This window comes from Sceloporus occidentalis, unplaced genomic scaffold (assembly GCF_023333645.1).
Source record: "Sceloporus occidentalis isolate IW3139 unplaced genomic scaffold, rSceOcc1.0.p SCAF_5, whole genome shotgun sequence".
Classification (NCBI taxonomy): Eukaryota; Metazoa; Chordata; class Lepidosauria; order Squamata; family Phrynosomatidae; genus Sceloporus; species Sceloporus occidentalis.
Genome location: NW_028316985.1, coordinates 21,406,682 through 21,432,629, shown reverse-complemented (window position 1 = coordinate 21,432,629; position 25,948 = coordinate 21,406,682). Strand labels below are relative to the sequence as shown.

At 40.9% G+C, this 25,948-nt stretch overlaps 1 protein-coding gene across 2 annotated transcripts in view; it reads right to left on the bottom strand.

Moving 5' to 3' along the window:
* RESF1 (retroelement silencing factor 1) overlaps window positions 1-25,424 on the bottom strand; it is a 59,832-nt gene extending 34,408 nt beyond the window's left edge. The window contains exons 1-4 of one of the 2 annotated variants that reach the window (XM_089527836.1): window positions 25,337-25,424; window positions 24,106-24,247; window positions 10,846-10,907; window positions 3,938-9,356 (exon numbers count right to left, since the gene is read on the bottom strand). In XM_089527836.1, coding sequence (XP_089383962.1) covers window positions 3,938-9,356; window positions 10,846-10,848 — 5,422 coding nt within the window. In that variant the 5' untranslated portion in view covers window positions 10,849-10,907; window positions 24,106-24,247; window positions 25,337-25,424. The other variant, XR_016281491.1, reaches the window with a different exon arrangement.
* Between the last annotated feature and the right edge of the window lie 524 nt (window positions 25,425-25,948).

Genomic DNA, 25,948 nt, shown 5'->3' with positions numbered 1-25,948 from the left:
CTGGACCAGTTTGCGACTGTACATAATTTTGAGAAACTGTCTTGTCAGGTGGAAGATTATCTCCTGAACCAAGTTGGGATTTTAGATGAGAATGACTAACTGCTTTTTGAATTAATTCATGACAGTATTTTTTACACGGTTCAACTTTCACTATTCTATTTTCTTGTGTAGATAACACTGCTTTTTGATGTACATGTATATCTTTACAGTACTTAATTGGCTGTGATGGTGAACATATAATATGCTGTAGACCATGCTCTCCGCCTTCTTTGCTGAGTGGACAAGTTATTTCTAAAGAGGGATTGTTTTTGAGCAAAGCACTTTGAATGTTCTCTTTTGGCAACATTAAGGGAGTAACAATGGCAACTTGTGATTCAGAACATTTTGACAAATTGGAAATTGCTAAATCATGTTTTTTCCCATGAGACAGAGGAACAGAAGACTGAGTTGTTTCACCTGCCCCAGGTGGAACTTTAGCTTGGTCATTCTGAGCAAATGTACTGGCGGGGTTTTCCAAGCTTTGCTGTGTTTTCTTATCATTCTCTCCACCTTCTGAGGAAGACAAACCACCAGTTGATTGTGTACTTTCATGTAACTGTCCACTGAGAGATGCTGGAAGGCTCTTCCTCCATAAGTCAAGAAATGTCTTTAATTCTTCCAAAGAACAAGCTCCTCCACTTCCAAATGAATCTGCGGAGATGGTGGGGTTCTGGTTCTGTCTAGTGCTTGGGCTTAATGCCTGCTGTGCTTTACCTGGTCTTCTGTACATTTTGTCTTTTCGTTTCCTTTTTGATGCTAGCCCTTCTGTTTTCCTGTCACTTGATGAAATAAAAATATTTTTAAATACTGACTGCGATTCTTGATCAGAGACTAGCTGGGAAGCAGCCAAATGATCAGCATTATTTATGTTCATTCCATGCTCTGTGACTTGATATAATGCAGTCAGAAGAGTGGATTTAGAGGCTGGTTCTTTATCTTTTTTCCTCCTTTTCTTCCCTGAAGGCAAACCCGCATCTAATCTTTCTGAGTTTACATCCAGAGCCTTCCTTTTCTTTATAACATTACTTGACTTTAATTCCATTCCTAATATTTTAATTAGTCAGTTATGAGATTGCCAGGATTTTGAATGCTGAAGAGAAACAGAAGCACACAGAGACCGTAAGCAACTGAGGCAAAGAGGGGTGTTTAAAAACTCATCTGAGAGAGACTGAGATTAACGTCTTTTAAGGGAAAAACAACTTTGGGCGCCTGCCTTGACCAGCTTTCTCTAAGGGAAATCAGGCAGTCCTCCAGAGAATGGCTTTCCTATCCCACTGATATTACTAGCAGTTATTTCTATCTGTGAGGAACGGAGAACTTTTCCTTCTTCGCTGCACCTGTCCCCTTTCTCTGTTTGCTTTAGAGTTCTTTTTGCCTTTCAACACCTTTGAGGTTCTGCTACACACATCGCCTTAAAGCAGGTCCAACCTGTGAGCAGACTAGGCCGCAGCCACCGTGGGAGTAGTTGTGTGGGCGCTGACCATAAAAGGCAACAGAGTGGTGGCAGACTCTGATAGGTCGACTGGAGTGTGTTGTCGACTGCTGATTGGACAAGAGGGGACCGTGTTGAGACCAAATCGTACACAAGTCTGTACCCACTGTACATCTGGGCCCCTGCAAAAGGCAGCTTTGGCCGAGGTGTGCCATAATTCTATGCCACAAAACAGGGGAAATGTAGGATGAAATGTAGGACATTTGGGGGAAATGGAGGACACACAACTAAATGCCAAAAACATTAATTTTTTTAAAAACTGTATTAAGCCCCTATCCTAAGCCCCAGGGAGGCCTGCCAGGCTCTAGGCCTCCCTGCCGCTCACCCGCTGCGCAGAAAATGCGGCAATGGAGGTGGAGGCGGCGGTAGAAGGCCCAGCGCCCACCCTGAGCCCCTGACTTTATCTTCTGGGGCCTCTGCCAAGGCCCTGGATGTGACCTCGCCTCCTCCAGCCCCAGGGAAGCCTAGCTGGCCATGCTGGCTCTTCTGGGGCCTCAAGCACACCGCCATCTCTGCCACCTCCTCCAGCCTTGGCCAGGTTGGCCTCCCCAGGACTGGAGCACGTGGCTTCCCCAGAAGATCCAGCATGACCAGCTAGGCCTCCCAGGGTAGAGAAGGCCTTGGCCGAGGCCATGAGTGCGGTGGCATAAGCGCCTCCAGCCCCAGAGAGGCCTAGCCTGCCGCACTGGATCTCCTGGGGCTGAGGTTGAGGCCCCAAGTGCAACACTGCCTCCTCCAGCCCCAGCCAGTGCAGCCAACTATGCCTCCCTGGGGCTGGAAGTAGCCAAGGCCGAGGACCCAACTGCAGCATCACTTCCCCCAGTCCCAGAGAGGCCTAGCTGGCTGCGTTGCATCTTCTGGGGCTTGGCCGAGGCCCCAAGCACAGCGCCACCTCCTCCAGCCGAGGGGAGGCCTAGCTGGCCACACTAGCCAGAGATGGAGGAGGCAGCGCTGCTTTCAGGGCTTCAGCCTCAGTCCCAGAGCAGCCAGCTAAGCCTCCCTGGGGCTGGAGGTGGCCTCAGCCCCGAGCGGAGTGCCACATCTTCCAGTCCTGGAGAGACCTAGCCGGCCGTGCTGACCAAGACTGGAGGAGCCCCAGGCAGGAGGAGGAGCTGGGCCCAGAGGAGGCTTTCTGCCCTGTTCCAGCTCCATTTTCTCCAGTAGACAGGAGATTGACAAAATGTGGCCTGGAGCAAGGCAAAAATACAGGACTAGAGGGTCAAAAATGTCCAGCCGCAACAGGACATTTTTGGACCCTCCAATCCGGGATTGTCCTGCCCAAAACTGGGAAATGGCAACCCTATTTTGAGCGCTCACATTCTTTGTTTGGCGTTTTAATAATGATCAATATCTTGGATCAGAACGGCGTGGTCATTACCCACTTTCCCGGGTGAGACTGCACCTTACGGAGGCATAGATGACAAACTGAATCAAAGTTGGTTTCAACAACCTTTTCAGGTTGTTAGTAGACATCACTGTGCAAGCGCTGAGATTTCCAACACATACATCTGTCACTATTATTTAACTAATACTGTTTCATGAAGTGCCACAGGTCTCCACATGTCCAAAGCAAGATCATACAGCAGTATGATCTCTGCAGGACATAATGAATGTTCTGGAATTCACAACAGCCCTGAAACAGTCATTATTTCTCATCCTAACTTATCATGCAAAGCTCTGACTTAAAAAAGGGGGGGGACCCTAATCCACTTGCATGCAGCTGGGATTGTTTTTCAATAGGAGATGCAAAGGTGGGTAGGTCAATCAGGAAACTCTTAACTCTACATTTTTCATAAAGTGACATTCAGCATCCAAAATATTTTTATATACAGTGCTCTGCCCTATTCATGTGAATGAGATGTGCCGCCCCTTGCACCCCATGTGCTCCCGCGCAGCTTTAAACGTATGCTGAAAGCCACGTATCACGCGGGCCCACTGTAATTGCCTTGTCTGGATTTCGGCAAACCCCAGTAATAAAGCTTTAACTGGCTAACAGTTAAGCTAAGCACAGCTTCAAAGTGACCTGTCCAGGCAAAGGAAGTCCCTGGTACCATGAGAGGTAGGTGGGAAAAGAAAACCTTCTACATGAAAGGTATCTAGCCACATTAGCTGAAAGAGCTAATATCTTCCTTATACATGCAAGCAATGGAAACTGAATAACTGCAAGAAGGGAGGAAGGAATGATTCAGTTACAAAATGAGAGATCAAGGAAATATTTGTTCCATTTATTTCATGCACAAGGCACTGTTATTAACATACCAAGGTCTGAATCCTTTAATTTCACTTTCAGACATTTATGTAAGTGGGCCTATGGCCTAGCTACTGCACCAACATTCATCAACAAAATGTATTAGAAAATCTAACAATTTAGAAAAATCATACTGTGATAGAAATAGAATTACATACCTGTTACAGGAGCTCTGTCTTTTTCAGGAAGCTCCCTTGCATCTGATATTTGTTCTTCCGTGACTGGATTTCTAAACAATATATCTGGGCACATTTTGAATTGAAGCATTGGTGGCTTCTCTGCTTCAGGCTGCTGTGGAGGTAAGCTGCTTTTTCTTTTCTCCTTAGACAATCCAGAAAGACTACATGATTTTACATGCCAAACTGATTTGGAATGTGATGGTTCTATGTTTGTTAGGAAAATGGTTTTGTGCGCAGTCCGTCTGAAAGCAACTCGGTTCAAGTAGGTTTTCTTTGGTTCTCTCTGAAGAAACATCGACAGCTTATTAGTTCTTCTATTAAAACAAGATTTCTTATCAGAAAGCGATCTCTCAGACCATTTCTCTCTTTTATTAGCATCCAGCATTACTTCTTTGCCTGGAGAGCACATTTTAGATATACCGGGAGGACGCACCCTTTGTTTTTGGGGTGTCCGGGTTTTCCCATTATCTAAATGTGAACTTCTACATTTCCATGCATTCTTTCTGTCTTTTGAATAAGCATATTTTTCCAAATTTATCCTTTTAATAGGTTTGGTATGCTCAGATGGGTGTTCAGTGCCCTCAGACTGGTACTCGTTAAGCACAGAATAAATCCGTTCTTTATGTTCTACTTTCTTGTATCCATAATGTTTCTCCAAATCTCTTATGTTTACAAACTTCTTTCCATTCAAATGCTCTTGTGATTGTGAGGTAGAAATATGTTGGGGTTTCTCACCTGTCTGAGAAAATGAGCCAACATTGCTTATGTTTGAAGCACTTATGGCATCATTATGCTGGATCGCCAACGCTTTACGCTTTTTTTCTATTGCCTTTTGTCTTTTCAAACTCTTATGTGTGGGACCCTTAATCATGTGTGTTTCACTAGAGTCCCGCTTAATTTTGTACCTTTCATAGTTTGTACTGTGTTTAATCTCTATACGTCTGTGTCGAAAAGTATCCACCTTATTAGTTTTCTGTTCATTTCTGCAGAAATTTCTGACAACTGCCACATCTTCTGTTTTTGAAAGACTCTGGGCTCCATCTGTAGATGAATTCCCTCTTGCACATATGTTGTCACGTGTTGTACTGATTTCAACTGCTTCCATTGCTATCTTTAAGGGCTGAGAAGATGCATGGTGTGACAGTTCTTTCCTTACATGCTCATTATTTTGTTTGGGGTTTTGCAAATTTAGCTTTTTGAAGGACGGAAGTCGAGAAACTGCTTGATCTACTCGGTGTGGCTTAAACTCATTTGCAGTTTTGGGGCCAGAAATTTTAATCAAGGTTCTGTCACGTTGTGTCTTAGTAACTGTATCTAATGTAGAAATTGGCAGTTGACTGTTTAGTTTAGAGTCAACATTACTGTTGTCACTGGGTTTTGATTGTGAACACAGATCCACATCTTGTTTGGAACCTAATTCTTTCGCCAGCACACACTGACATGGTCCTGTTACGTATCCCGTAGCTATCCAAGCTTTTGTGCAACAGTATGTAGGAACTTCGCTTTTTAAAGTTGTTTCTAATGAGGTCTCTTTAGCTACAGCTTTATCAGTTGTAACAGGGCTAATGTTCTTTCTTGTCAAGTTAGCTTCTGAATCTCTTTTGAAACAGTCATCTTCAGAGTTTTCTGATTTGTTGAGGAACTGTTGCTTGCGCTCAGGAAACACTTCCTTCATCTGTTCAGAGTTCAGTATCATTATTTTAATTTGGTCTATTGCTCCAGAGGGATCATGACATTTTCTTAAGATCTGAAGATTTTCGGTGTTTCCTGTGTCATTAGGTTTAGGCATAGTGTCATTATTTCCTGTTACGTTTAATGTCTTCAGATAGCCAATTCCATAAGGAAATTCTTTTGAAAGTTCATTCAGCTGATCACTTAGTAAAGTTACAGGAGCTTCAGCAATGCTTCCAAAATGTTCTTGGTTTTCCTCAGTTGACACACACTCTGCAGTACTCTCTTTGTTAACAACACATAAGCCATCTCCAGTGCTAGAACTGAACTGGTCCTCTATATTTTGACATAGTTCCTGGTTACCATTCACCATGTCTGTACTGTCAACACCACAAGACACGTTTTCCTCAAGTTTCTTTTCGGGAAGAAGAAGGCTGTTTCCCCCTTCCTCAGCATTTCTTTTGTTCATCTCATCTGAATTGTTGTAACTCTGAGACATCTCTAAATCTGGGATACTTTTAAATATTTCTTCAACAGCCCTTGATAATTCGCACGGTGATGGCAACACGGCATTTCCTTCTGAAACATTTAAGCTTAATTCAGGTTCTGTTGATTCAGGTTCTGATTCAGTTTTCAGAATACCAGATTGCTGATCGTCGCATTGAAGTAAACGAATAGAATCTTTTAAAGAAGTGTCATTTTCCATGCTGGATGTCAAAGGACTTGTATTAAAGATATTAGCTATTTGCGAATTGTAAAATGCATCACCTTTTACCAGAGTGCATACACTGGATATCTGTAACACAGCATCATTCTGTACAACCTCATCAGTTTCTCTTGATTCTGCCAAATCTGGACCAGTTTGCGACTGTACATAATTTTGAGAAACTGTCTTGTCAGGTGGAAGATTATCTCCTGAACCAAGTTGGGATTTTAGAGGAGAATGACTAACTGCTTTTTGAATTAATCCATGACAGTAATTTTTCCCAGGTTCAACACTGACTTTTCCATTTTCTTGTTTAGGTAAGACTGCTTTTTGATGTACATGTATATCTTCACAGTATTTAACTGACTCCGATGGTGAACACATAGTACCTTGTATTTCTTTATCATTCTGTGGCACTGCTGAAAGGAATTTCTGTAGACCATGCACTCTGCCTTCTTCGCCGAGTGGACAAGTTATTTCTAAAGATGAACTGTTTTTGTGCAAAGCCATTTGAATGTTCTCTTTTGGCAACATTAAGGGAGTAACAATGGCTACTTGAGGTTCAGAATACTTTGACAAATTAGAACTTACTGCATCATGGTTTTTTTCAAGAGATGTAGAAACAGAAGAGTGAGTTGTTTCATCTGATCCAGATGTAACTTTAGTTTGGTCATTCTGAGCAAATGTACTGGTGGGGTTTTCCAAGCTTTGTGTTTTCTTATCGTTCTCTCCACCTTCTGAGGAAGACAAACTACCAGTTGATTGTGTACTTTCATTTAACTGTCCATTGAGAGATGTTGGAAGGCTCTTCCTCCATAAGTCAAGACTTGTCTTTAATTCTTCCAAAGAACAAATTCCTCCATTTCTTAAAGAATCTGCAGAAACTGTGGGGTTCTGGACATTGTCTGCTTCTTGCATAACTGCAACCCTTTTAGAATGAACAGAAGCTGAACTAGAGGCATCATAAACATGTTCATCCCCAGTTCTAATGTTTTTCTCATGTTTTTGCACTGATATAGGACATACAGACTGAGAATCATGGATGTTTTCAGTTATCCCTTTTTCCGAGTTTTGAACTAAATTCTCAAGACGGCAACTAATATACTCACGAAGAGTTTCTAATGCATCTCTGTTGAGTTTAAAATGATGAAGTGAGCCTGTACCAGATGTAGCATTTACCTTTTCTAGTTGGTGGCTGGTAGAACTAGAAGTCTGCATTAAACTCATATCATTTTTTATGCACGGCAAGGGCTCTTGGGTAGGATTCATCTGAGATATTTGGGGACTTAGTCGGGAATTGCTAGCAGTATTATTCACACTGTATTTAGATTTATCACCACTGGTAACTGAGAGATTCCTGGATGAGCTCCCATCAACAGCCAGTTGTCCATTTTGACGTGTAACGTCTTTTTCAAAGAAAGCATTAAATAGCATATTTTCATCATTAGTACCTTCAAGTAAATTTCGTAAAATTGGCAATAAATGAGAACCTGTTTTCTGTGGTAATAAAGGAACAGTTTTAATCTGATTGGAATCATAGGAAGCAGGTGAAGATGACTGATTCTTATTGGCATCTTGTGAAGTAAACTGTAGTGCTGGATCAGCAACAGGTGAAGGCTCGTTCTGAGTGATACTATGAGAAGACTTGTTAAGATTTTGATTGTGATCAGAAGGATCAGAAGCCTGCTTGTTCTCTTGTGTAGACAGAAATATTTCACGTTTTCTTGAATAAGCTTCTCCAAGCTTTAACAGGACATGTTTCATCGCTTTAAATTTTTTATAATCTCTTGCTAGACTCTCTTTTGTTATTTTAACATTAAGGGGATTGTCAGGAAAATTTACTGGAACATTACCTGGCTTCTTTTGTGGTTCAAAAGTTTGACTTGTCTGCCGTGTTAAAGCTTCATCAGCAGAAACTATTCTATCTAGTTGCACACTACTTAAAAAGTTGTCTCTGAATTCAACTGATGATTTTGTTGATTCATTAGACAGCTGATTTCCAGAGCCACGTTCGTTTACATTGTAGGCAATACTACCCACTGCATTGGTTTCTCTAGTAGACTGTCCCTTCTGAACACAATGAGCAGAATATGAAGCAGTATTTAGATCTGGCATAGGTCTATGATAGTTTTGAACATTTTCATTAGATATATTTGCAACAGATTGTGGTAAGGAAAATTGTCCATTGTTTGTTTGTACAGGAGGCCCGCGATATGCTGGTGGTGGTTTATTAGTAACTTGAATAGGCACAGTGTATGATGAAATCTGTATTGCATTTCTCTTGTCACAATGAGTAGGCATGTTGTATGGGACATTATTTACATCAGAGGCATACTGCTGTGACTGCACAGTTGCTGCCATGCTTGGATTTTGGCCATTTATTTGATTTTGAATATTTTGTCCTATAGGGAGAATAGTATATGCAAAGTTCTGTTGAGAATTTAAATAATGGCTTGATGAAGAGTTAAGAGGTCCTGTAGCACCCACTTGGGAGACAGAAGGTCCATTGACATAAATGTAAGGGGTCAGTGTTGGTTGGTTTTTTGGAGATAGACTATTTTTGCAACCTTGCTGATATACTGACATTCTCACAGAGTTAGAATTAATTTGTTGGGGTTGATTGTTGTAATTTTCCATGGCCATATATGGATTCACTCTTTTTTGAGGTATATTTTGTACAGGATTTACAGTACCATCTTGTAATACTACACAGGAAGAGGGATGAACATTTCTCATCATATTTGAATTCTGAGTGGCGCTAGGTGTCATCTGGACAAACACAGCTGAGCCTGAAAGTGAAACTGGAGGCATGTTCTGTAAATGTTTGGATGGGCCAAAGCCTTTGTTAGCATTTGATAGTTTAGGAAGGATAGGCTGTAAGGCACTGGAGCTGCTTGCAGCAGGAAAACGCTGTTCCAAATGTGCTCCCTGGAATTCAATGTTCTTGGCCTGTAAGCTGGAGTCAGGTGATGGTCTTATGTTCCAGTCCATCATGCTGTTAGTTCTTTTGTTTTCAGAAATCTAAGGAGGGGGAGACAGTACTATTATTTTATATATACAAAAATGTAATCCCTCACCCACCAAAGGAAACTGCCATTTTATTTATTGTGTAAATGAAGCTATTTTAGAGCTTCTGTTCTAAGCTACATGATATTAATGTGTTTTAAGGATGTTTAAAACTAAGTAAATTATAAACAAATTGACATACTTCATACAGCAGACTATGGGAGTGTTCATTTGTCTATTTTATTTATTTATTGCACTTATATCCCATCTTCCTCCCACTGGCAGATTTTATGTTGTTTTATGATTTATGATTTTGTAAACTGCTGTGCAAAACATGTAGCGCTATATAAATAAAATCTAATAGTAATAATAATAATAATAATGGGATTCATAAGCAATGTGATCCATAAGCAAGGCTCAAATACACATTTAAAGCCCTGAGATTATACACTCTCTCCATTTTCTTTCTCCCATATGATCAGTATTGGCTTTTCCAAAATGGAAAGAGGTGGTCCAGAAGGAAAACCATGATCAGTTTTCTTTCCTAATTCAGTTTACTTTTTTCAAATTCATTCTCTAGATAAACTGGCCAAAAAAAAGAGAGGCTTCTTGCTGTTCAAGACCTTGTAGCTTCATTTATAATAATAAAATTTTATAAAGCAAATTCATTTTGTAATTGTGTTGTGAATAAACTGTACTTTTAACATGTCAAACATTATAGTTTTATGCCAGATGTAGTACATTTGTGTTCCTGAACCAACATAAGTGACAGTTAATCTCTAAATTGAGCTGCTGTTGCATTTTCCCCAAAAATTTCTCTTAAAATGCTTTGGTTTTACAGAAAACAATTTTTTTCTGGTGTTTTCAAAATACTTTTTTCTCAGCAATTTTACATGTCTATCATCTAAATGTAGGACTATCGTTAAACTGACCAGTGCAGGCAATCCATTGTCATGAGTGTCCTTCTATAGGTACACCTTAGAAGAAAAAAGAATGGGTACTATTTTGCCTTGGCTAAGTAATATTTGTCATGCTTTGGGCAAAACTGGAAATGGGGAATTGTTCATATCTTTAGCTTTTGCTTGGCTTCAAAAATACATCAATAATAAAATGTGCAGGTATCTAGCTACAAAGGGGAATATTAATTAGAACCAGAGTAAAGAGAGTTAACTTAAAAAAAAAAGACAGCATATGGCAGCCTAACACTTCAATATTCTTAAATCCCTTGGTCCCCATGTAGCGCAGGGGGGTCAGTCACACTAAATAATTATAGTGTTTTATGTCAACTTCAGAGGCAATGGTTCTATCTTATGGAATCCTGTGATTTGCAATTCAAGAAGGGTATTTAGACTTCTCGGTCAGAGCAATCTAGTGGCTCAGATTATAAACCTTGGGATTCCATAAGAGGTAACTATGGAAGTTACAGTGGAAAAATAGCACTATAATTGTGTAGTATGAATGGGCTCACCAACTGAATTACACAGCAAACCAGTACTATACTTACCATCAGTTAATTTACATTTTATTCAAGCTTGTTTTGTAATCAGTATCGCACGGCAAGGTTTTCTAAGAAGAAAAAAATAAGAAACACAAGTTTGGCAAAAAGTGGTGCTTTGTCCTCTACACAGCAAAAAAGAATAGTGAGACTTTCAAACATAACTTACTACCTTGCATTTAATAAAAAAATTTATCTCCTTGGAACTAACTGTCCCTTCTCCAAAAAAAATTGTCTTTGTCTTTCCTCTTTTCTTTTGGTTTGTTATCAATCAGGCAGAAGTGTTAAAATATTTGCTTGTCAGTAGAACAAAGGAAAAAACTTGTCCAAAATTATGTTTAACCTGCAAGCCCCTTATCCTTCTGTTGAGCTCCTTCAACTACTGGCCTGCAAACTATAGTTGACTGATATGCTGTGAGTAAAGCATGGAGACATCTATGTCCCCTCTGAGTTACTATGGCCTGTTACAGACAGGCCAAAATAAAGCTGCTTCGAGTCACTTTGGATGTATGATATTTCAATGATACATGAGTCCTAAGAGTCTGGAAGCTGCACCAAAGCTGCACTCCAGTCCTTAGGACTGGAGCGTGGCTTTGGTGCAGCTTTTGGACTCTTAGGACGCATGCATCATTGAAATACCATACCGCCAAAGTGACTCGAAGCAGCTTTATTTTGGCCTGTCTGTAACAGGCCTATGGTTTCTTAAAAAGTCTACTGCAGTCTAGAAATAATAAGGGAGATACCCTGATTTCTGCCACAAATACCCAAATGCATTGAAATACATCTAAGCATCACAGCCTTCCTGAGTTAATCCTATCTCTCACAGAAGATGTTATCTCACTCTATATTTGCATGTCTTCCTAAGATTTCTTTAAATAGGTTAAAAAATATCATGACAGAAATCTAAGAACTTCAATTAGCACATTACTATCAAAGAATCTCAAGACAGCAATAGTAGATCATGTCTAGCTTTGAGCTGTGTTCTCATATCCAAGATGTTCTGGGAAACCTGGTTTGGAGTCTGCCTATCTCCTATTATCTTGGGTGAGACAACATGTTGTAGGATTATCTGTTCTCATAGCTTGTGTTTCCTAAAGCACCTCCAGCCAAAACAAAAAATCATTCTCAACATTTTGCAGTCCTATGGAAATAATTCTGTCAATATGCCTGGTATTGTGAGCCAACACTAAAAGTTTTCAAGTTATGCAGAGCTTGTGTTCAATTTCTATTTTTGTTGCTGTTAAGTGTCTTCAAGCTGACTCCATGTATATGAATGAAAAATCTAACCATGAATCTAAATAATTATTCCACCAATTTGAAAAACTATATTAATTCTTGTTCTTTACATTTATATGCTGCCATTTTCCCAAACATTTGAAGTGATTTGCAGTTTAAAATAATGGTTTTTAGAGTTTATATGTAGGAAGAGGGGGGAAAGAAAAGCACTGACATACATGCCTTCATAATATCACAAAATAAACCTCATTAATAACCACTAAAAAGTTCACTACTGGGCAGAGGTAGAGTCTCAGGTCCTGGATCAGAAACAGGCCACCTCTTGGAAGTCTAGTGCAGCCCTCAGTTTCCCCAGATGGCAATCCCTTTCCCCAAGATACCACAGTTTGTTTGGCATTATTCTTTTCCTGCCTTTCCATGATACTTTAACAAATATTTACTTTATTTTTGTTGTTGCAAAGGCTCCTGAGAAATAGCTGGCAAAACTCTTTCCATGTAATACAACATTTTATTTGAAAGGCCAAGTGAAAAGCAGTTGAAAATACACACTATTAAGAATCTGGAGGTGCAATTATTGAGAAATCCTGGCTAGGCTAGTTCCTTGCCCCTTTGTGACATTCCTGATTGCAAAAAAGGGGTTTTATTTGGATGGGTCTTATATTTTATTCTTTAATTGTGGTGTTCTTAAACTTTATGCTTTTATGCTGTTTATACTTTCATCAGACATTTTACATATTAATACAATTTTATTGTAAGCCACACCTTCACTCCTATTCATAGGGGAAAACTGTCAGGGATGATGGGAGTTGTTGCTCTTCACCTCTGGCTCGAACTACCACCTTGTTACGCACCGGCGCTGACCAGTTTTGGCCAGTGGTTAAAGCTTTGCTCTAAAGTAGCAGAGTTACAGAGAATAGGCTGAAGACCCTGACAAACTCTCCAAGCCTTCTCACTCTTGCTTCCACAGAAGTCTTCCCACTTCTTCAGGATCCAGCTGGCTCTTGTATCTTCACTCAAGACACCAGACAACTCAGTAGTCTTATATAAAAGATCTACTTTATTCTACTATATACAACTCCAATACTCCTCACTACTACTACCCACAAAAAACATTGGGATTCATAGCACTTATTATAGTCATTGCAAAATACCACCCACTGTTGACTGTTTCCACCCAGTGGGCGTGTACATCCACTCTCATTGGTTCTCTTGGTTCAACCCACAATTAATGATTTCATCATCTCAGCCTTGACCACTTAACAATTCTCAGGTGTGTTTAATTATCCACTTTGCATTTCTGTCCTTGGCATTTAGGACTTGCTAATTCCATTACCTTTTACACCTGTGTGGCTTCTATTTGCTTCTGCTGAGTCATCCTGACTCTCACATACAAGTTTTATTTCTTTCACTGTATATCCCATGTTGCATTTTTCTTAACAAAAACAGCATATAGATTGGTTAATTCTGAGTAACTCATATCTAAAACTAATTAGCGTAACAGCATATCAAATGAAAAAAGGTCTGTGCATGGACATTTCTCCAGGGTAGCATTACACAAAATGGAACTAAAGGCACTATAGTCAATATCACAGCCATTTCCATCCCTTCATTTCAATACAAAGATTTCAGTATCATATTGAAGTCTAGTCTATTTCATTTTTATCCATAATCTATCAAGCATGAATGGGGGCACTTTTGTTAATAAGAAGTGAAGGAGATCTTAATAAACGCATTATTTAGTGAAGAATTTTAATTTTTTTTTATCAGCTATTTTAAAGTCTATTTTAGCAATTTATTTCTAACGTTTACATGCCATTAACTACCAAAATCCTACTAGAAACCCATTCAGGCACAGAAACCCACTTGGTGACCTTGGGCAAGTCACACACTCTCAGCTTCAGAGGAAAGCAAGGGAAACCCCTCTCTTTGGGGTCACTATGCTTATTAGCACATAACTGTACAATGATGAAGTCTGTTTACCAATAATCAGAACTGCTATACAGTATTTGAAAATGTTAGTGATATTCAGTATCCATCTTCCAATGCCCCAAGTAGGTATAGAGCTGTATAAGAAATTCTGAATCTGCCCAGAGGCAGAAGAAAGGCCTTCCCTCCATTCCAACTGCCACTGCCATGGTCTCAGAGGGAGAGAATAAGAGGCAGTTTCTTCTGACTTAATCCCCTCCCATATAGCCATCCCCTGTTCTGGAGTGTCCTGTCTTTAGATGGTAAGCCTGAGGGCAAGGAACTGTCTAACTGCCCATTTGCAAGCCAATCTGAGTATTTCTGAAGAGCAGGGTATAAATAAAATATACCCATGTGGCCAGGAGCCCCCATCCAACATCACCACCTGTGACAAGGGCCTTCTAAGCAGCCACATCAGCAGAAGCACATATGGCATTGCACAGGGCTGTACGTCTGCACTGAATTTTCTAGGAACTTTGCAGCAAAGAGCCAGTCTTTTTAGACCGGGTTAAGGACCCTTTGGGCTGGGATCAGGCCAGATTCACTGGTTCTACTTCTGGTCTGCCTGATCCCAGCCCAGGGCCTTTTTACCCTTGCATACACAGGCCCATAATTTGATTTGGAAACAGAGTGATTCTACTTTAGTCAGTCCTACTGTAGGCAGGACCTGCAACAGGCAAAGTAAGCTGCAACTGCCTCCAGAATCCCTTGCTGATCATACATGAACAGGAAGACGAAGAGAAAAGGGGAGAGCAGACAAGCCTATCTCACCAACTCCCTCCAGCATGTTATAAAAATATATAAGCTCAGCCATAAAGATAGATATCATAAGTGGTGAAAGAAAAAGTCACCTTCGGATACACTATGCAAGAAGTCACCAGTCACCTTCAACATTCCATGTTCTCATCCCCTCCCAATACAATACATAAAACAATATTTTAACTGGTTTCCTATAATAAACATGTATACATACAATAGTACGCAACATGACAGCCAGTATGGTGTAGTAGTATGAGTGACTATTACACTGGAACTCAGGGTTGGATCCCCCCTCCCTATGGAAACCCACTGGGTGCCCTTGATGAGTCACATACTCTCCCAGAATACTCTGTGATAGGGTCCCTTTAGGGTTGCCATAAGTCAGAAATGACTTGAAAGAGAACATCACACACATATTATTTTTTTATCATCATAAGTGCATTTGCAGCAGGAAACCACGGACCCTCAGAGTTTGAGAAAAACGGATTTATTTTTATTTGCGAAGTTTTGGCCGGACTCAGCACAGAAATCACTTTCTAAGGAGTTGAGCACAAGATTTCTCTTTCTGAAGCTTTTTATACATTATCACACAAAGACAGGAAGCTGTTTCCCTCCTATTCTCCCTCTCCCTCACAAACATGTTTACATTTCAAGAAACGGAAGGAAGTTATGGCTTTGAAAAGAACAGGGAGCATCAGAGTACATAATGTTCCAAGTGCAAAACTGACCCAAGTTAATCAGAGATTATTATTATTATTATTATTATTATTGTGGAGTCGAAGGCTTTCATGGCCGGCATCCATAGTTTTTTGTGCGGTGTTTGGGCTATGTGGCCATATTCTAGAAACTCTTCTAGAATATGGCCACATAGCCTGAAAACCCCACAAAAAAACAATGATTATTATTGTTTTGGGGCTCGTGTGGTTCTCTAGACTGACCCTGAATAGCAGTCATAAACAGTCATTTTAAAATGTAATTTTTAGCTATAAGCAATTGGCTTCTTCAATTAAGAGTCATCAATTGAAAAACCTTTTCAAAGCTGGGTAAGAAACTTGAGACTTGGACAGAACTCTGCTTTTATACTTGCCACTCTATTTTTGGTCAAAGTATTGGAGCATGTGGCCGTCTTCCAAGCTTGAGAGTTTTTCAGATGAAATAGTATGCAAAGGGATCTTGTAGCATCTTTGAGACTTAGTGAAAGAAGTTGTAGCAGAAGCTTTTGCAGGCTTGGCCTATTTCCTGAGATGCATGTAGTGAACTGGGGCCTAGTAAGAACCTTTATAATCAGACTGTATGAGTAGCTATAGAAATTCAAAACTTGTGGGTGTGGTGCTGAGGTGACAAGTTCAGTTTTAACTATGGTCATTGAGGGACAAAGGTGGGAGGGAAGATGTTGCCTAAAGCCGGGATGGGTGAATAACCATATGAATGGTGGAGGGAGCTTTGGAATGTGGTATGGGAACAGAAGAGACCTGATTAACCCAGCCAAGAGCATCCTAGAATCATAGAGTTGGAGGAGACCTCAAGAGCCATCCAGTTCAGTCTCTTGCCATGCCTGAATACAAAAGCACTCCTAACAAATGGCCAGCCAAACTCTATTGAAAAAAACTCCACAGAAAGAGATTCCACCACTCTCAGAGGCAGCATATTCCACTGCTGAACAGTTCTTGCCATCAGAAAGTTCATCCTAAGGTGGAATCTCTTCTCCTATTTCTGTTTTCTTTTTATTTAGGAGTAGGCCTATCTTTGCACTTTCTTCCTTGATCTTTCTTAATAATTGTTTTAGGTCTTTGAGGTTTTCTGTTAATATGGTGTCATCTGCATATTTTAAATTGTTGATACTCCTTCCTCCTATTTTAATTCCTTCTGTGTCCAAGGTTGCTTTTCTTACAATATATTCTGCATATAAGTTGAATAGATAGGGTGATAAGATGCAGCTTTGTCTGACCCCTTGCCAACTGGGAACCATTCTGTTTCTCCATGTTGTTCGGACAATAGCCTCTTATCCTGAGTAAATATTCCGCATCAGGACTACCAGATATGTTGGCACTCCCATGTCTTTCAGGGCATTCCATATGGCTTTTTGTATACTGCAGGATCCACGATTTTGATTTTTTTTTGTTTATATTGTTCTGTTTCCATAATTAATGTGGCACTGTTTTTGTCTGCTAGGAGAATGATGATTTCTGGGTCTGAATCACACAGAGACAGATACCTGCACAAGAACTCCAACCATTAGAAAAAAGAAGCACAATAAAAACAATGGTGGACCAGGCAAAAAGGATCTGTGAACCACACTTCCTGGAAGATGAATTGAAGCACCTAGACCAGGCTCTACAGGCTAATGGTTATTCCAGCTCACACATCAAAAGGGCTGCCAGACCCAGAAAAACCCAAAGGAGTGAAAACAAACAACCGCCCAAAGGGAAGGTATCCCTCTTAGTACCTGTAGAACAAAACAGGCAACTTTGGTAAACTGACCTCTTTTCTCTTCTACCTATAAAACTCCACTGATTGCCTAGTAACCAACAAGCATAATAACAAAGCATCAATTACAAATTTTCCCAAAGGAAACCACAAAATAATTGCAGATCTCACTATTTTCCAGTGAAAACACAAGCGATCAATAGATAAATCTAGATAGGAGCAAAAGCAAAAAGCCTCTAATGTAGGCAACTTCTAACACTCTAGGGCCAATTTTCATGTAGCAACCCACTGTGGTGGGCCAAATAAGATGTGGAAATTGTTTAAAAATAAAAATAAATCTTTCCCGTTTCCAGTATATTTAGGGACTCTCAAAAATGGCTACAAAATGGAGAATAACATTCTCTATGCCTGAAACTATTTTGCCATGTAGGTTTTAGCTGCCAACAGAACATAGAAACAAGGAGTTGAAGTTGTCAATTAAATACAATAAAAATGTAGCTCACCAAGAAAAAAATAACAATTGAACAAACAAAACAAAACAAATCTAAGACAGAAGCAGTGTTGGAATTTGGTTCTAGGAACTTGCAGTCAACAGTTTCAAGACACAAACTTGCTGTATAAGCTGCTTGAGTGGGGTTGTCTGACAAAGTCACTAGGGCCTGTTACAGACAGCCAAAATAAAGCTGCTTCAAGTCACAGTGGAGGTATGGTGTTTCAATGATGCATGCGTCCTAAGAGTCCAGAAGTCGCACCAAAGCCACACTCCAGTCTGGAGCGTGGCTTTGGTGCGGTTTCTGGACTCTTAGGACGCATGCATCATTGAAACACCATACCTCCACTGTGACTCGAAGCAGCTTTATTTTGACTGTCTGTAACAGGCTAAGGTTATGTGTTATCCTCGCTTTGGGATAATGGGTGCCTCTGACTGCATTTTATGTCTTCTTCTCACACTTTGGTTCAGATCTTACGTTCTGGGGCAACAACAAACAAGTTTCCTCTACCATATAAGTGCTCTTCAGATATTTGAAGACAGCTACTACATCTCATTTTGCTCTTCTTCAGGCTAAACATGCCAAACTCCCTTAGCCATCCTAGGCTTCAGTTTCTAGATGTTGTATTATCTCTGTTATCCTCCTCTGGACATGTTTGAACTTGCTGACATAATTTTTAAATGGGAGTGCCCAAAATAGACACAGTATTCCAGGTAAGATCTGAAAAAAGCATATTTTTATTTTTACTTTAAAGGTTCTCTGCCATTTACTCCGAGCACCAATCACCCTTCATAAAGAAGCAATGTATTCCAGAAAGACCCATCCAAAATTTTTGATAATTTAGTAATTACCCAGCCTTATATTCTGAAACCATTTCCACAAGGACTGAGGCTGTATTCCCACTTCAGTTTGACACTACTTTAACTGCCAGGACTCAAAGCTATGGAAATCAGGGAATTATAGTTTTGTGGGACATTTAGCCATTTCTTTTCAAGAGTTCTGGTGCACAGCAAACTACAATTTCCAGAATTCCATAGCACTGAGCCACGACAAATAAAAGTGGTGTCAACCTGGCTTATTTCTGGAGTTCGGATGCAGCCTCACTCAAAATTTTGTAACGAAGGGGCCTCCTTATCCACGGACTTGCCATCTGCAAATTTCAGCATCAGCAGATGGCAAGCCCCTGGTTGTCCCCAATGGTGACGTGGACACATGCCCGCACCGCCATTGGGGACAGCAGGACTTGAGGTACTGTGACTTTAGTATCTGCGGGAGAATCCAGAACAGATACCCCACAGATCAGCATCTGTACAGCATCTGATATTCATTATGCAGTGGGCCCTCCCCATACACGGGGGATCCGTTCCGGACATCCCCCTCCCCCGCGTATGGGGAAAAACCTGTACGCTCAAACCCCATTTGTTTTAATGGGGGAGCGCTCCCACGTGTAGTGTGATACGCACGCCATTATAGCTCCCACGGCTTAATCTTTCGCATAAAGTTAAAAGCCGTGTATGGTGCAGGCACGCTATGGTTTTATGGGATACTTCATTGTTCATTCTGAAATATGGACTGTGAATCACTATGGAAAATGAAATGAAGAAATATTAGAAATGCATGAATAACCTTAGCTGTAAAGCCTCGATGTATTTCATTCATTCTGCCTTCTTCAAACTGGTTCCCTCCAGAAGCACTTGGCCAGAATTCCCATCTTAAATCAGAAAGCATAGCCAACTTTTGATGAATAACTGTATAGCAGTTATAATTTAGCAACAACAGACACTGGAGTAATGTTAGTGATACCATAATGTCTCTAGCACTGTTAAAAACAGAGGTACAGTACAATGATAAGTAGCAGCTGGAAACACCCATATGTACACTGGAAAGTAAGTTACTGAAATCAGTGGAACCTACTTCTAAGTAAACATTCAGAAGACAACTTTCCGTGATTTGAACTTACTTGAAAGTAACTTCTACTGAATCCAGTGAGCCTTATTTCCAAAACTTAAGATTCCTGACTCAATTTCACATAATTACAGTGCGCCCGCATCTTACGCAGGTGCACTACAGGGCTTATGCTGAAAGCCATGCGACGGAACCAGCAATGAACAGATCCCCAGTGTAAGGCAAAAGTGCACTGTATTTTCCTCATAGCTGATGACACTCCTTCACCAGAGCACAAAAGTGGATCACAGTAATCACTTAGGAAGAATCTGTTATAAGATAATGAAAACTCAAAACGAGGAGTAAAGTCTTTGAAATGAGATGGGATGCTAATCAAATTTGCAGATGACACCAAATTAGGAGGAGTAGCTAATACCCCAGAGGACAGCATCAAGATTCAAAATGACCTGAACAGACTAGAAAACTGGGCCAAAGCTAACAAAATGAAATTCAACACGGAGAAATGTAAGGTACTGCACTTAGGGCGGAAAAATGAAAAGCACAGATATAGGATGGGGGACAACTGGCTGAATGAAACTACGTGTGAAAGGGATCTAGGAGTCCAAGTAGACCACAAGTTGAACATGAGTCAACAGTGTGATGTGGCAGCTAACAAGGACAATGCGATTGTAGGCTGCATCAATAGAAGTATAGTGTCTAGATCCAGGGAAGTAATAGTGCCACTCTATTCTGCTCTGGTCAGGCCCCACCTGGAATATTGTGTCCAGTTCTGGGCACCACAATTAAAGAAGGACATTGAGAAACTGGAGCGTGTCCAAAGGAGAGCGACTAAAATGGTGAAAGGTCTGGAAACCATGCCCTATGAAGAAAGACTTAGGGAGCTGGGGATGTTTAGCCTGGAGAAGAGAAGGTTAAGAGGTGATATGATAGCCCTGTTTAAATATTTGAAGGGATGTCATATTGAGGAGGGAGCAAGCTTGTTTTCTGCTGCTCCAGAGACTAGGACCTGGAGCAATGGATGCAAGCTCCAGCAAAAGAGATTCCACCTCAACATTAGGAGGAACTTCCTGACAGTAAGGGCTGTTCGACAGTGGAACAAACTCCCTCGAAGTGTAGTGGGGTCTCCTTCCTTAGAGGTCTTCAAACAGAGGTTGGATGGCCATCTGTTGGGGATGCTTTGATTGTGATTTCCTGCATGGCAGGGGGTTGGACCGGATGGCCCTTGTGGTTTCTTCCAACTCTATGATTCTATGATTCTACACATGTTTGTACAATACAGACACACATGCACACTATTTTTCTGTAATATATTAAGTCTTAACAAGCAGTAAACAATAGTATGCTACTAAGATTCTCTGTCAATCCATAAAAACTTTGTTATCTTCTGATCAGGAAATAATGCCAAAACTTTGAGGGAAGGTTGCAATCAGATCTCCAGAGTCTAAATAACTCAACACAAATCAAGAAGTTTTTTCAGAGCATGTTTTGGGGCTTTATCACACGCAGCTTTTAAACCACAATTCCCCTGGGAAAGAAGTGGCATCAGCAATGCTGATCGCTTCCCTTCCATAGCTGCCCTGTCCCCCAGCAGTCCCTTTTCATTCACAAGGGAAACCTGTGAATGAGCTGCCAATCACTCAATACCCAGGGTGCAAAAAGCCATTCCCAGGGCACTCATATTATTGGCAGTCGCATAGTGTCACTCTCTCCTCCTCAGACCCCCCGCTATTTTTTACGGGTTTTTCCCCCTCAGGTTTTCATGCAGTTCTGAAGCTCTGCAGCCTCTGAAGTTTTTTTTTATAATTAAAACGTTAAATTGAGGCTGCAGAGCTCTGGTATTGCATGAGAAAACTGGGAAAAACAATAAAGGCATGCTGGGAAGGGAGGATGGAGTTAAGAGAGAGGACGGGAAGGGAGTGCCCAAGTTGCACAAAAGAAAACCAATGTGATGAAGGCAATAAAAGTGCTACATTGCCATGTTAATTTTTTGCCGTGATTACAGCCAAAAGGGGCTAGTAGTGTGATAAAGCCCTTGGTTAGTTTGATTCCTCATCCCCCAAGCCCATGAACTGCAAAAAGGATTACTTTTTGCATGGTGGCTCTCAAGATACACCAGAACAGTAACAGGAAGATAAGGTGAACCAAAAGGGCTAAGAGCCATTAATAATAATAATGATACTTTTAAAATATTTTACCCGCCTCTCCCCAAAGCTCGAGGCATGGTACAACATAGATTAAAACACATAAAACCATTTAAAAACATTAAGTTTGTTATCATCTGGGAAAAGGTAAATAATCCCTTGCCTTATGCAAATAATCCAATTATCCAGACAAAAGTTTAGAGAAAAGCAATGGCATGATATTCACTCAGAGCTTTTATATCTATGGCAGAAACAAGCTTTGTAGATGATGCAGCAAAGTTTTCCTAACAACAAGTCACACAGGCAACTTTAAAAAAACAGGACACAAATGTATTATCAATATATAGTAACATAATGAATTCTATTAGCGGAAACATCTTGCTTCAGCATTAACCTCAGAAAATACCTCATGGCTTTTTAAACAATGCACAGGATACATCTGGTTTCCCTGTTAGCATAAACAGAACAAACTTTCCCATGAGAAAAGGATGCTAGGATTTGCAATAGTACAGAAAACATTTCCATTACGTTCTTTTCAACAACAGGATGTTTTAACTTAGACTAGAAAGCAAAAAACAAAAATGAATAAAGGCTACTTTAATTCAGCAAAGCTCTGCAAAATAAGAGTTTATATTTATGTGTGTGTGAATCATATTAACTTATTTCTTATTCAGCTTTTTCTAATTCTACTGTGCTATCAAGTTAAAACACAAAAATACAGGATACTTTATAATCATCCAGAATAAAATTAAAATATCCCAATTTTAAAATCCATACTTTAAAATCAACTGAATAAGCCCGCCAGAAAAGATAAGTCTTTAATACTATTTTAAATTCAGGCAGCATCTCTTCTGGCAGGTTATTCCACAGTCCAGGGGTGGCTGATGAAAATGTCCTCCGGGTGACAGTAGCCACTCTAGCTCTGCTGTTGAAGGAAATGTCCCTCAAAAGGGCACAGGCCAGATTATAAGGGAAGAAGCAATCTTATAGGTATCCTGAACACAAACCAGGAAGGCCTTTAAAGGTAACTGTTTAAATATTTGAAGGGATGTCATATTGAGGAGGGAGCAAGCTTGTTTTCTGCTGCTCCAGAGACTAGAATGCAAAACAATGGATGCAAGCTGCAGGAAAAGAGATTCCACCTCAACATTAGGAGGAACTTCCTGACAGTAAGGGCTGTTCGACAGTGGAACACACTTCCTAGGAGTGTAGTGGAGTCTCCCTCCTTGGAGGTCTTCAAACGGAGGCTGGATGGCCATCTGTCAATGGGGATGCTTTGATTTGGATTTCCTGCATGGCAGGGGGTTGGACTGGATGGCCCTTGTGGTCTCTTCCAATTCTATGAGTCTATGAACCAACACTTAGTACTTCCCCTAGGAACTAACTGGCTGCCAGTAAAGTGATTTTAATATTGGTGCAATATGCCCACTCTTAGCTGTACCAACAAGCAATATATTAATTCTTAAAAAGACTCATAGAACCAGGACTCAAGGCTTCTGTTTGCTTTTCTAAGGTCCAAAGCACACTGCAGAAATAACCCAGTTTGAGACCGCTTGAACTGCCCTAGCTCAATGCTAGGGAATTCTAGGAACTGTAGTTTTGTGAGACATTTGGCCTTCTCTGTCAAAGAGCTCTGGTGCTGCAATAAACTACAGTTCCCAGGATTCCCTAATACTGAGACAGGGCAGTTAAAGCAGTCACAAACAGGATTGTTTCTGCAATGTGTTTTGGGCCATAGAAAGGAAATATGGAGAGGGGTGAAAGAGCTTAGCTACTATGGCTAAACTGACAAAGGCTTGTATCTCAAGATCCATGTACTGAGAATGAACTGCTGTTCTTGCTAAGCATATGAAAACTACATACTGGATTAGAAAAGAGGTGTATCTACCTCAGCCTTCTGGTTTCCACAATGACCAAACACTGATAGGACTCATTAAATGAAGAGCTGAAAATATAGCTACAACAACTGAGGACACTGTCCCCCCTAAGAAAGAACGACGACGTCCCTTACAAGTTAAAATTTACCTCTGATCCTTACATTTCTAGCACTGCCAAGAAGGAGACATTACAAAAAGACCTTCACACCTGGGAAGCTCCTACTTGCTCTGTTCCCATTCCTAAGGAAACTTGGCATGTCTCTTTTTCTCTGTAAAAGGATTTCTAAAGGCCCAACTGAATTTTTTTAGTTATTATACAATGCCAGCAGTTTGGGGACTGAAGGGAAATCTTATGGCAAAATTCTTCATTGAGGGGAAGCAATGCTCTTATTTTTTCTACCCACCACTAATGAAACCCGTAATATACGGTGACATGTTTTAAGAAATGTTTACAATAGATTTACTCACTGTGGGCACATTATTTATCCCTGCTGGGAACCACCTCCAACTTCACCAGATCATTACTGTGTTCCCATCCTGGCTTCTCCCCAGTTGCTCCGCGCTGCCTTTCTTTCGGCGTAGCTTTTGCAAAACCTCCTCCTTTACCTGCCTGCAAGAAGAGAAAAACAAAAGGCCGGTGAGGTTTGGCTTCTCCTTCTTCTCCAGAGGAAAAAGCACAAAAACGGCTGGATGGGCAGAAAGGAGGAGTCTCTGCCAGAACCAGGAATCCTGAGAATGAGATGAAGGGAGGAGGAAATGCCAGAAGGAAGGAAAACACCAGACTGAAAGCGGTGGGAATGCATGCCTTTCTTTCCCTTCTTTCCCAGGGTCCCTTCTTCCTGCATTCCAAGCCCAGGCCAGGCCCAGGTTGCAATCCTGCAGAAGAAGACAGTCAAGGAGGAGGAGGAGGAGGAGATAAAAACACCAGTCCCTTCAAAGCAAAAACAAAGGACACCCAAACCTTCACATTCCCTCAGATGCAAAAAAGAAACATGGATATTCCTTCCTGCTCAGTAGGTTAGCCAAAAAAGTGAACAAGAAGCCAGAGGAGTTTAAAGAGGAACAAACTCAAGGCAAGCTTGACCAGACAAGAGAGAAAGCTCAGCTTCGTCTGGCTCCCAAAGAGCTCTTCACTTCTTGGAGACTTATGGCAAAGCCATTGAAACCTCTTACAGGACACACTCTACAGACATCTGTCATTCAAGGGGAATTCTATCCATTACAAGTAACTCAATAGATATATATATATATATAGTTACAAAAGACCGATGGAAGACTCACAGCAGATTGCATTCAATTAAAAACCCTAAGGCTCCCATCTGCCTTTGGACCCAGTGAAAAGGAATTAGCTAAAAGAGAGTCTATGCTCAGCTCAAGTCTCCCTTCCCTCTGCCTCTAGACATCAGACAAAAGGCATTCCCAGGCTATATGTCAAACCATCCTCGAATTATAACAGTTCAATAGTGAAGAATCACTCTTCGATGTTTAACAAAACATGTAAGAGTGATTCTGTGGGCCCACAACAAACTCCAACTCCCAGAATTCCACAGCAAAGAGACAGGCAAAGAGTTAAAAGCGGTGCCAAAGCGGGTTATGTCTCCAGTGTGGATGCAGCCATGGAACCACTCCTCTCTCTTAAGAAAACGATTATCAACCCATGCTTCCTTCTTTCCTTCCGTCAAAGCTCAAAATGGAGGACCTTTTGGAAATCCCTCCTCCTCGGTCCCTTCTCGGAGCGGCCCTCGGTTGCTCTGCTTCCCGGCCTCGGTTCACATGGAGCCGCCCTCCCCGGCTGAAGAGGAAGAAGGGAGGGAAGGCTTCCTGGAGGCGGCCAAAGAGCAGCCAAGCAGCTTGACTCGGCCACCGCCTGGGCTGGCTTTCTGTCTCGCATGCATCCTCGCCTGGGCAACGCTTCCCTTCAGCGCCCCCTGCCGACCACTTGCCTCATTGCAAGGGAAAAACGGGGCTCTCCTCCTCCTCCTCCTCCTCCTCCTCCTCCTCCTCGGATGAGTAAGAGTGAAGCAGAGAGGAGGAACACAATATTATTATTAATATTATCATATACATATATATTCACATATATGCACACACACATATATAGTTACACACGCACATATATATACACATATACACACACACACATGCACACATATATACATATATCTATATATATATATATATATATACGCACACACATATGAAACAGGACAATTTAAAATCCAGGAAACACTTGTGAACTGATAGTCAAGTATATACGGTATATATATACACACACACACACATATATATACATATATATGCACACACACGT